At 47.0% G+C, this 12,484-nt stretch overlaps 1 protein-coding gene across 1 annotated transcript in view; it reads right to left on the bottom strand.

Moving 5' to 3' along the window:
- The window catches only part of RIPOR2 (RHO family interacting cell polarization regulator 2), a 65,288-nt gene extending 53,567 nt beyond the window's left edge, over positions 1-11,721 (bottom strand). Inside the window, exon 1 of the mRNA XM_080610791.1 lies at positions 11,594-11,721. Coding sequence (XP_080466917.1) covers positions 11,594-11,654 — 61 coding nt within the window. The 5' untranslated portion in view covers positions 11,655-11,721. The remainder of the gene's footprint in view (positions 1-11,593) is intronic.
- Between the last annotated feature and the right edge of the window lie 763 nt (positions 11,722-12,484).

Below are 12,484 nucleotides of genomic sequence, written 5' to 3'. Positions count from 1 at the left end.
TGTATAGGAGCTTTTCCTGTTGTAACCTTTCTTTGCTGTGTTTCTGTGTAACTCTCTTGCTCATAAGGGGGTGCCTGGAAATGCATGGCATCTTCATATATCTGATGAGTGCCCTACATATCTCCAGCAGGTATCGCAATGTGTGAACACAGGTAGCAAACCTGAGCACTCTTATCTCGGGACCGTGATCCAAAAAAGGAGGTTAGTGATCACATTTGAGTGTGGGAAGCACAGCAGGTGCCAGAACCATCATTTGGAAAGGCTCTTAGAGGGGAGGTAAAAGACAAGAGCCTGACCTCTGCCGTGAGCAACCTGGGCAAGACATGGGCTTTAACTTTCTAAGCATACAGATGCTGACCGTTACTCTTTCCAGCGAAACACATTAAAGTGTTGCCACAACTCTCCTGCTACACCTTGCCCGTGCTGCCCTTTGGGTTGACTCCCTTTTCTGTCAGCTGAGCCTGCCCACCACATCTGGCTTACGCTCATCGTCATCCTGTAACACTTCTTACTCTCCTTCTAAAAGAGTTTGATCTCCACTTGTTTTTCACTGCTGACATCCTCTAACCACTGTGCAACCATTTCCCCCTTTTTACTTCCCATCACTGTGTTGCTGCTCCACCCTCAAGTTCCTCATTTCTCTTGATGTTGCTTTTGCAAAGCTTTCCACCTGCAGCTCTTGGGGCGTTTTGTGGGAAAAGTTACTTGAGCTGATCTTCTGCAGTGATTCAGGAGCAGATTCAATCTTTTGGGACTTCTGGCCAGATGCTCAGCACAGCTGGATCTTTGAGAAAAACTAAAGTATAATACAGTGGTTTTGTTCTGTGGCATGGTGGTCAGGACACACTTGATATATCAAGGAACAGCTATGCTTGCAGAGGGAGGGCTACGGACATAAAGGGGAATTGACTTTAGCCTTTCGTGTACTGCAAAAGATAATGCTTTCCATAGGTAATCCTTCCTTTATGTCTTCTTTGGTCTACTTTGCAGCATTTGTGCTGATCTGAGATAGCTGCCTTCAGAGCAAGAACACTTCCCACTGATGGCCTGTGCCTCTGGCAGCATTTGAAGATAACAGCTTAACTTTGGGAGGCATTTGCACAAGCATACAGCCTACCTGCCCTCCTGTATAACCTAGGGGAGCAGGAGGAAGGAGCCACTGGTTGCCTTTCCCCCCCCCCCAAGAACTGTCCGCATTTCAAAATCAGCCTCAATGCCTTTTTCAGGCAGTTTTTGGGTGGCAGTGTTTGTGGAGGGCTGGAGGGAGCAGCGCATTCCAGTTTCTCAGACTGCTTAGCAACCAAGGCCGCTGAGCCGCTCTTAAATGCACGCCAAGTGTGTGGATGGCATGTCTAGTACTGCAGCTCTAGCCTTATTTTCCCCCCTCTCTTGTTTTTGAAAAGCATTCCTTGTTTTCTAATTAAGGCACACAAAAAAATGCTGGAAACTTATTTTTACTTTCCAGGACAGCTGGAAGTCAGCTACGCAATGCAATGATCAAAGCTACAGTAGTGATCAGAGATCTGAAGCGACAGGTATGGTGCTGTCGGCCTGCTTTTCGGGAGCACGGCTGTCAGACTACCTCTTCCATGCTGTTGGCAATGGACTGGCTTCAAGTTCTGCTGCTGGACAGACTCGAAACCTTCTTTACCACCTTGTCCAGAGGAGTGCAGAGAGTGGAATGCGGTGCTTCCCAAAGGTCTGCAGCATGGGAAATACCTGCTTGGGGCTGCCTTTCCCAGTACCGCCATCATGTATAGGATCAAGAAGGCTCTGTTAGACTGTTTCCAGGAAAGGATCTGGCTTTGTAGACAGAAAGTTGATCTGATCCCAGCTTTCTTGTTGGGATTGTCTTGAATCTTTACGTAATCTCTTGGCTCTTTCCTGTTTCTTGGCTCTCAAGTGCCCAAACCTGGCTCCCTGCCACAGATTTCTTCTTCCATCACAGCAGCGGGCTGAACTCCCCACTGTGTTTGGGAGTCTCGTAGGGTTTGATGCCATCTCTACCCATGTTACCAGACCTGTTGCTGAAACTTGCTAGCAACATCAGGGCTGTAGTTAAAATGTAGACTCTGCCCATGTTCGCTTCCTTTGCAGCCTCACCTGCACTTGGAAATCTGGGACAAGGTCTGAAGCACAGAGGAGAAGAAAGCCTTTCTTGCACATGCTCAAGCACTCTCTGGTTAGCAGTCCCAGGCATGGCTGGGCCAGCCCCAAACTCATCCACCCCAGGCTATGAAGTAGGCAATTGACCTGGAAGGACCAGGAATCATGAAGGACAGGTATTATATGGGGCCAAACACTGTAGGACATGTTAGCAACCACCAAAGGCATTCTAGGTCCATGACTGAAAGAGCAGGCTGGGGGCACCCAGGGCTTCGGCCTGCCTTGCTGTGCCCTCCAGCAGCAGTTTAGAGACAGCTTTTGCCTTCCTCCTGCTCAGTGTGTCTCACAGATCATGGCAAGAATGAGGAGCTGCAGGGATGAAGAACACTGTCTGGGGAAAACGACAGGTAGGAGAAGGATGCAAAGGCTGGGGTGGAGGGAACAGAGCAAATCATGCCAGCCAAGTTTCAAAATGAAGTGCCATATATGAACCCTGCAGTGCTGCACACCTGTACTCCCGCAAGTTCCCAGTGTAATGGTTTCAGAATAGAAATCCAGGAAAAGTCCTCTGGAGAAAAGGCTCCAAGCAATTTCCACCCTCAGTTACACTAGTACAAAAGCAGAGCTGCCCTGTGAAATCATTTCCGGATGGACAGCAGTATGGGAGACCCAGCTGGGTCCTCAGTGTGGCTAATGACCTGGGCTGACCACGGTCCTCTTTCCTTCTCCTGGGCCACAGCTCTGCACAGCGCACTGCAGCTTTGAGAAATGATTTTCATTCCCTTCCAGCCTCCAAGATACCACCACAGCCCTCTTTTCTTCATCAGCGCATATTTCTGTGGCTTAAATATAGCAAATATAAAACAAGTGCAGCGCACACGAAATGCCATTCGGGGGAGCGCAATGAACACACTGCCTCTGTAATGTAATGAGCCCCAAGTGCATCTGCCAAATATCTGGACTGAGATTCCAAAGGAGAGGGAGTGGATCTACAGTATGGAGAAGCTTGTGATCAAACCCTCAGGCCGGTATCCCTATGTATCTCTTGGGGGAATATAGGTTGCTTGTTCGTCCAGCTTGCCTTAACATGGAAGTATTTAGCCACTCACAGCAGTTGTTTCCTCTAGAAAAGATGAAAAGCAGCTTTTTGTACCATGTCACTCGGGATGTGAGTGGAATTTAATTAAAAAATTACAAATAATATGTAATTTAAAGCAAAGAAATAGTGTTTCCTTAGGGGTGTGGTCTGGCTTTGTGGCTAAGGTTAAATGACACTGGTTAAACTATGCCAGCTTTTCAACATCTGACATTGGGTACTATTTTCAGAGCAGTGATTTTTGAAGTGATTAATGACAACAGCTTGGCACTAATCAGTGGCTGGTGTTGCTGATTAAGCTAACCCTTCCTTGGCTCACAACAGGCATCAGGAATAGAATGGACAGGAAGCTCCCCAGAGTGACTGAAGAGGCAGAGCAGATCAGGACCTCCCGAGCTGCCTGCTTTTCCATGGGAAAATCAAAACAAAGCTATAGCCATCCAACTCCAGAGCTGAGCTCAGCAGTGCTGGAGGGCTCTGCTCCTCCTCTGGCTTCGTTTTGTTTTAACTGTTTTTCTATGGACCCTTTTCAACATTCCTACCCCTCTCAATAAGAAAAGTGACTCACTTGTCAAATTATGCTGGTATTGCTAGTGTGGCACCCCTTGCATGTATTTGTAGGAGGATCTCAGAGATGCTATCTAGCCTCAAATCTATCTGCATCTGTAAAATTTCTCTTTTCTCTGAGGCACTCAAGAGAGGGAAATCTGCTGGTTCAGTGTGAAGGCTGAGTATTATGGCCCAGTCCTTCAGTCCTGATGTTACCCAAACTCCCCAAATCATTCAGTTCATAAATCAGACTGATTATCCAGGTGGCACCCTAGAACTCAGGGGTTTCCTAGAGGAAGCAGGCTGTTCTCAGTCTGCTCTTTACATCACCACCATTAGGAAACTCCAGTGACCCCTGGTCTGCTGGTGACATTTGAGACAGAAAAATGACTTATGTACTCAGTGATACCCCTGTTACCTTCATGGGATTACCTGGGCCCTGTCCTATCTTTTGCTTCTTCCTTCTTGAGTGAGAAAATGCAGTGAGTGGGAGTCCAAAACTTATAGGGAGCTCCCACTTGGCAAACTGCACTTCTACGCCGGCATAACCACCCTACTAAAATGAACATGGTGCCCGTGGGTTACATCCATGTTCACAGCAGAGCTTTTTCACTGCCCTGAGCTATCACAAAGTGAGAAAGATGTGAATGAAGCTCCCTTTATGCCATAGAGCCTGAATGCTGGCCAGCATCGTTAGCCTCTGCCATCTTAATCACAAACTTCAGAGAGCTGTAGGGCAAAGATGGAAGATTTCATCTCCAGGAGCATTCTGCAGGACTCCTTGAAAACTTAATGCCTATGGTAATGGCAGTATATTCATAAAGCCATCCCCTCAGAGAGGCTGTCCCTCTCTTTTCTGCTGCAGGTGGTTCCGACACACCTCCAGGGAAGCTCCTGGATGGCTGCTGGGCCACTGTCATTCCTGAACTATAGGCACAAGCCTCAGGGGAGCCCAGAGGGTTTTTCACTCCAGTATTGCATGGCATGAAGAGAGGATCACTTGCACAAAAGCTTGTTGCTGTGGGTGACTTCCCCTCAGGCTCGGCACATGGGGGGCAGGAAAGCAGGGCTGGCCTGGGTAGCAGCCTGGCATGATGAAAAGGGAGGTGTTGCAAGCCCTTGTCTGAGTTTTTGCGCAGTTTTGGGTTTTGCTGCCTAGGGTGGTCATTTCACCTGGGATTATGGACTTGAGTATTTGCCATTTGTTCAGTCAGGGGCTGGGCCGCAGTGGGACTTTCTCCAGAACCTCACTTTATTTTCTCACTCTGGCCGTGTGCCCCTCACTGTACCTTCCTTTCTTTCCACCTCGCTTTTTGCCTTTCCATTTTTTTACTAACTGTTTGAACCCTAGGCATCACTTCCAAGCTCTAGGTGCCTGAAATTTCCGATTCCCAGGCTCTGCAATTAAACCAGAGGAAGTCAGTGTCAGCCCCCATGAGTTATGCAGCGTTAAGCCCATTGTGCTCAGCATTTCCACAGTGGTTTTGCTTCACCTGTTGTCCAGTTGCCAAAGACACAGGAATATCAGTGGCTCCTCACAGCATAAATGCTTTCCTGCGCCCTCCCCACCCAATCTTTTTTTGGGGTGTGCAAATGCACACACATATACTTACCCCCCTTAGCTGAATGTCTCTGGGTTGAGCTAGGAATTTCAGCAGCACAGAAGGATTGCTTAAGTGGCTGCCACAGTGGGACCCCTCTTCAAACCATCTGCCCGCTCTTAGATGACAGATCAAGACAAAAATTCCATGGGGGCTGACAGCACCCCTCATCCCCCCAGTGATGCTGAGATGTAGGAGAAATCCTACCATGCGGAAATCATCCCACATCAACCTCTGTGACAAGTCAAGTGCTTGACTACTCTCCCCTCTCTCTCTAACACATGTTCTCTGACTGTTTTCATTCTTTGCCTTTTAACTCTACACTTCCTGCCCTGGTTGTTTTGTGACTGTCACACCTTTGGTACACCAACCACAAGGCTTTGGTTTTAGCATTCAGGCAGGTGGAAGCTCATTTCAGAGGCAGCTGAGCTGTGCCTCAAATTGTTAAAGGGGTGAAGCTGTTTACGCCACCAGCTCATGTTAGCCAAGCCACATTTATTTTGTGACTTTAATGACGGGGCTGGGTGACAAAAAGCTTGTTTCACAGAGCTTTATAAAGACACCATCTAAAAACAAGAGGGGGAAAATGGGTGAAAAGGAAGGCAATTTTGCTGTAGCTTTTCGTGGGACACTTGTTTTGCAAGCTTAGAAGGTGGCATGAGCACACCTAATCAGTGGTTTCTCTCTGGATTGTACATACCTTCCTCTTTTCTCTGAGGGCTGGTTAAATGCCACTTGTTTATTTGACCTGTTTTTCTCCTTCACTGTTGTTATTATGAGTGATTTAGAAATATTCTGACAAATACGAACCAAACGAGTTACCTTCAAGACATGGAGAAGGAAACAACTAAAAGATCAAAGTTCTTTAATTAAAAAATAAGGAGACAGCAACGCAGAAAGTGTCTCTCCTTTCAATCCTTTTCAATTCTGGGTCTCATGGACTTAATAATTTCTTCTTCAGCTACAGAGCACGATGTCCTTTTAAAAATAGCCCTCCAGTTGCCCAGGACAGCTGGAAGTGCCGGAAGGCCAGAGCACTGTGGGTGGGTTGATGCACCCAGGGTGGGGATGGGCATCTCGCACTGACTCCTCTGACCACAGAAAGCCCTCTCACCCATCTGCATGCCTCTGTATCTGCCCATGGGCCACAACCAAAAAGAAGCAGCTGTGAGAAGCAGTTGAGCAAAGCATTTAGTGTAAACAAGAATAAATGAAAATGCTCCCTAAGAGAGCTCTGTTTTCTCCATGCCATCCTCTTCCTACTCATTAAGTAGGTCTGCCCATATTTTTGGAGAAAGGTGTTTCAATCTGAGTTTATAGGCCAAATATCTCTTACTACGATCTGTCTATCTGGTTAAAGCAAACACCGTTGCCTTGGTGATGCAGCGATGGGACTTCTGTTCCCCTGGGTTGCAGTGACTATGGCACATGTGTTCTCCATTTCCAGGAGCATGAGATAAGCTGAAAGGACAAGTGGGGCTGGTGGGACCTGTAAGCATTTTCAGGACAATGATCTGTAGTGTCCCAGCAGTGAGGGAGGAGACACTCCCATGCTTAATACATTGCAAATCTGCTCACCTTTACTACAGCCTTCTCAGATATTAGGCACTCATATGCTGGAAAAAGCAGACACGTCAAACTCTGAGCTGGAAACACAGGAAAAATGGTATCTCTGTATATCTCTGAGACAGACATTCAGTGGAATAGCATATTGATACATACTCATGGATATCCTTAGAAGACATGATTTGTTTAAAGTTGCATCAGTTTGATGTGCTCTATGGGGAGAATATGTACCTGGGCTGGCCCTCACCAGAGCAGGGCTCGCCATGGTGGGTGAATGGCTTGCTAGCTACAGCATGGAAAGAAGCTTGGCCCAGTGGGTCATGGACAAGCTATGACATTGATCTCTCCGCATGACTTTCAGACAAGTTACTGCAGCTGTATGTATGAGGAAAGCATAGTCTTGTGTTGCTTTAGGGGAAGAGAAAGGTTGCTTAACCTGAATTGTTGCTGAATAAAAAAGCATGTCTCAACTTTAAGTTAACATCCAAGACTTTATCCTCATTTTTCTCTAACATCAGCAGTGATGTTACAATACACCAGGCGGTACACATAACCATGAACAGCAGCTACCTTTCATTTCAGCTAAGCCTCAGAGTTGATCCCAAACCCCAGAGCTAAAACTCTTTCTCTCTTAATAAGGGCAGGCAGGCTTTACAGGATGTAAAGGCATTTGGTACATTTCTGAAGCACACTTTTAATGTTTGATGCAGCTACTATTCTGCTGTGAGCCTAGATGGGTGGCAGGCTGGAGGGTGGCTGTGTGCCACAGCAGCACATCAGTCCTGGGCAAGGAGAAGACCCTGGGACCCTGTGCAGTGCACCCTCTCAAGTAGAGCTCTGGTCAACTGAACTGGAGCACACACTTGTTATTGGACATTATGAAAAAGTCAGCTTTGCTTTTTTTCCCTCATGTTTTGGAAACACGGATGGGATTTTGTGTTGGCTCTGGCCTGAGAAGCACGTGACGGTTATCATCGGTCCAGCCAGTGGGCACATAGAGGAGGTAGGAAGGGGAGACATGAGGAGAGGTCAGTGTGGAACAGCTCTATGAAACGATCTGCAGTAAATCACAGTCTAACTTCTATTCCTCCTGTACATTCTCAGTTTGGATATGCTGATCACTGGTAAAGAAATGCCTGGACCCATATGCTATCTGTGTTTGCTGAGTGCTTGCAAACTCCATGCACATATATGTCTGAGTTGATCTAGCAGCTCCTGCTGTGCCAAAGCCCTGGCCCCAGTCAGAGGCTGTGCTGGGACAGTGGCATCATGCCTCCATGTGAGCATTCAGCTCTCCTCCTAGGAGAGACCAGGGTCTGCCAAGAGAGCTGACTCGTGCCCAAATCTCCCTCCCTCTCTGGGCATGGGAGCTGCAGGAGCCTTCCTGGCTCCTCAGCTTAGACAGACCCAAGGAAAACTCACGCCTGTTTGGCTACAGTGATGAGGGGAAGCCTTGTGCTACTGGAGGCAATTTCTGTAACTTCCTCTCGGGCACTTAGAGTCACTGAAAACTAAGCATTTTCCTCAAAGCCGATGTTTTGACTTAACAACGGTGTAAAACTAATTGATGGCACTTGCCTTGAATTAACATATTGAGTAAGGCCATAAAAGAAACAAAACATATCACTGCCTGTACTTTCAAGAGGCTGAAATGGTTCCTTCTCGAAACATTTGCATACTACAGCTGTGCTCTGTGAAACGATGAAGATGATGCAGAGAAGAGGGAGTTGCACTTCACCGAACCTAAGCACAGTCATTTTGCAAAGTCTCTGCAGATCCTTTGAAGGAGGGTAGCATAATAGAAGTGCAAGGTTGATATCAGAAAACAAGAACATTGGCTAAAGTATTTTCTTTGAGGATGAACATTTTCAAGCTTTGAATACCTACTGCAAGAGTCAGCCTGATTCTTCGTGAAGATATGTGTAGGATATATTGCCACACCAAGCTCTGTGACTTGGGATTTCAATAAGGTAAATAGGTACAATAAGGAAAACCAATGCTATTGGAGCATAAGCAGATAAAAATGGTGGAATTATCAATGATGATGCAATGGTCCTGGCCTTGTTACAGAGTAGGTGCTGTAGGAGTCATATGAGCAAAATGCCCCATCCCTAGCAGTGTTCAAGGCCAGGCTGGATGGGGCTTTGAGCAATCTGGTCTAGCAGCAGGTGTCCCTGCCCATTGTATTGATAGTGTACTTGGACTTCTATAAGAAGTAAGACTTGATATTGCATGAGATCTTATCCAAGAAGCTTAAAATGGAGTAGATCAATTTGGGACATGATGAAGGGCTTCAAAACAAGTCTGAATGACAGATGTAACCCAGCTGAGGAATCATCAGGAATGCCAGTTTCTAGTGAGGACCTGCACAGATTGATTCTGTCCCTATGGGATTTAACTGTTTTTATGTCAGTGACCTGAAAGGCAACTTTAAACTGAATATTAAGATGGCACAATAGCAAAGGGTAAGAGCGGTATGAATACTGTCTGTGGGTAGTTATACGAGACATTTATGTGTACAAGCAATAATGAGTTCCTTGCTGTCCTGAACAAGACGGCAACAAACTCCAAAAAACCTAGAACAAATCAGCACTTGAAGAAAAAAGATAATGGCTATCTTTAACTGTGAGAGTAGCTAAGCATTGAGACAAGTTAAAAAGGTGGATGGGAGGTCTGTCACCACCACTTTCCAAACCAAGCCAGATGTGGAGAACAAAAACCCCCAGCCCATGCCCTATGGACTCCTTGCTGGAGTTCAGCACCTGACAAACGCCTCCATCTGGCCTGGAAATCTCACACTCAGTTTTGGCTGGCTCCTAGGTCTCTGCAGCGTGAGCAGGGTGACTGAAACAGCCTCTGCTCCTCTCCGCTCGTATCCCACCCAGCTTGGGGAAGAGCACTGGGTTGTCCAGGGTCAACAGCACTCCAGAAATAGCAGCCAAGAGTGAATGTTTTCCTGCTAACCCACTCAAGAGAGAGGAGAGGGGCTGAAGGGGAAGGCTAGCACTGTGCCTGTGTTGTCCTGGCTTTCCAGCTGGCAGGTTTGGGAGCCAACAGACCCTCTGGCCAAGAGAGCAGCTGGGGTAGATGTGTTCCCAGTTACACACAGATGACTTGAAGAGGCTGTCACCAGCTCCTAGGCTTGTAGGATAACCCAGGTGGGAAGGAACCTCAGGAGGTGATGTAGTCCAACCTCCTGCTCCAAGCAGGGTGATGGAGAGGTTTTTAAAATGTTCCTGCTTTGATAAGTCAGCCTCCTCTAGCTGTTGCTGGATCACCCCTGCCAGAAACAACTTAATTGAGAGGCAGGAAAGGATTTCTTAAGTACTGTATCTTTCCCTTCAGATAACACGATATAAATGTCGAATAACCTGCACACATTCCTCTCCTTCCCTCCTACATTTCTGATTAAGAACATAGGCTAGAGGTTTCAGAAACAGCAATGAAGCTTAAATCCCACTGGCTCTTCAGAGCACTTGAAAATGTCCATATTGAGTCAGAGCACATGGCTGGTGATCCTGGGAAGCAGCATCCACCTGCATAAGAGCAGGATGCAGGGAATGCAAAAGGGTACTTTCATTGCCAGTTGATTTGCCCAGTGGCATTTCCCCACATCTTCCCTGAACTATTAGGAGTTTTTCCTGAATGCAAATGATCTTATGTCTCCTTTCTTCAAATCCATTGCCCTTCTGAGCCCAGTCTGAGACACAGTGTGAGGAGTGGGGGCATATAGACGTGAGAAATGTATTTGAGTACAGACAGTACATCATTGAAACGGCTTTCTTTTCTGTGTTGATGCCTTTCACTGGGACACAGATAACTTGATTTGGCACTATTCACTGCTAAGTTTTCCATACCAACCGCAGCTGAGCTTTGTTTAAATGAGGTTTGCTGAAGCTGTGCTGAAAGTGAGTTTAAAGGTTCACAGTCTTTGGAGCAGATCCAGGCAGCTCTTTGTGCCTTCAACTCCCTTGGAAACTGCAGAGGGCTGGGGGCCGGGAGAAGATTTGCATGAGCAAGTTCTTCCCCCAGCCCCTGCTTCAAGTGCAAAGGGCAGCAGCTAGCAGCAGCAGAAATTAGATACCATGAGCCAGATTCTTCCTCCCCCTCAGGGTCCTCTTATCTGCGTCTGCTGTTTTGAGCTGAGATCACTCGTACACGTGTAACGGGTGACTTGGGATGCAAGCAGTGAGGAATCAAGCTACAGCAAAGCAGTTTTAGGGGTAACAAACTATGGCACCGGCTTTGTGCCCTGCGCTGTGGCAGTCAGAGAAGGGAAGGCTAATTTTACTCTGGTAATTTAAGCAGAAAGTCACCTTTAGCCCCTGTAAAGAGCTCCTACTACTTTAGTGACAGCTGCACCTGTAGTGAATGCCCAATGTGCTACTTTGCATAGTGCAGCCACTATAGAAAACACATTTGGTGTTCCCCCAGCTTTCTTCATCAGCAGTAACCCCCTTGCTAGGGAAGCAAGCTGCTGAACCAGTGTGAAAGTTATTTTTATTGTATCTAGGATGCTTTTGTTCTCCATTCTCTTAGGAGAAAAAGAAAGTCTGGTCACCCAGTGACCTTGGAGCCCATAGACAACTTCAGATTTACCCAAGAAATACCACCCAGGCTAGAAACCGGTCTCTAGTCTGAGCAGAAAGTTTAGTTTAATAAAAGATGACTTTACCTTCCCCAAAGGCATCATCTTCTTCTCCGGGTGCAGCCAGATCTTCTTGGGTGTGCTGCATCGTGGCAAGGACGCAGCTCAGGGAGCAGCCAGATTCAAGTGCTTGAACTGGTTTCTATGCTACAGCTTGACTGTTTCCTTTCACCAGTTTCCTAAACATTTTGGTGGTAACAGCTTCCGCATCCGCACTTACGAAAATAGCCTCATTCATATAAGTAACGCTTCTCGTTTTTACAGACAGCGTTTGCGATGGGTTTTGAGGTGGGGTGTCCTTACTGCTGAGAAGTCGATACTGGGAGCAGAGGCAGGCAGGATGGGCACAAAATGCAGCCTGCCCTGCAGCAAATGTCACAGCAGGAGCTCTGTCAGCCTGAGGTGTAGGGATTTTGCATATGAATGCGAATCCTTTTTGGTGGCAGAGGTAGAGGTTGGGAACAACTCTGTCTGCAGAGCAGCTCGCTTTCACCCCAGGGACAGTTTGACCCAAGTAACCTCCTGGGGCTCTCTCAGTCCCATGTGTCCATGGGCTTTTTTTGATTTAGCATGGGAGTGGTGATAGTGCATTCTCACCCACACTGACGTGACCTGTGGCAATGGACACATGAACAAGCTGGAAACCCCTAGGTGACACGAGTTGTCCCATGGGCAGATGCACTAGCAGGGATGTGATTCTTGCAGTTAGGCTTTCCCGGGTCACCATCCTCAGTGTGTTACCAAACTAAAGAACCTTCCTGATGACCAGGTGAACGACAGGAGAACATCAAATTAGAACTTGCTGTCTGTCAGTAACAGGTATATTATTTGAGTATTGTTGTCACTACTAATTCTGTATCACACTGGTCCATTCAGTCTCTGTGTTTCCTGAACTTTATAAAGCAAGTTGAATCCTTC

The sequence above is a fragment of the Psittacula echo genome (assembly GCF_963264785.1).
Source record: "Psittacula echo genome assembly, chromosome: 2".
Classification (NCBI taxonomy): domain Eukaryota; kingdom Metazoa; phylum Chordata; class Aves; order Psittaciformes; family Psittacidae; genus Psittacula; species Psittacula echo.
The sequence above is the reverse complement of the archived record's forward strand: the minus strand, read 5'-3'. Positions and strand labels throughout refer to the sequence as shown.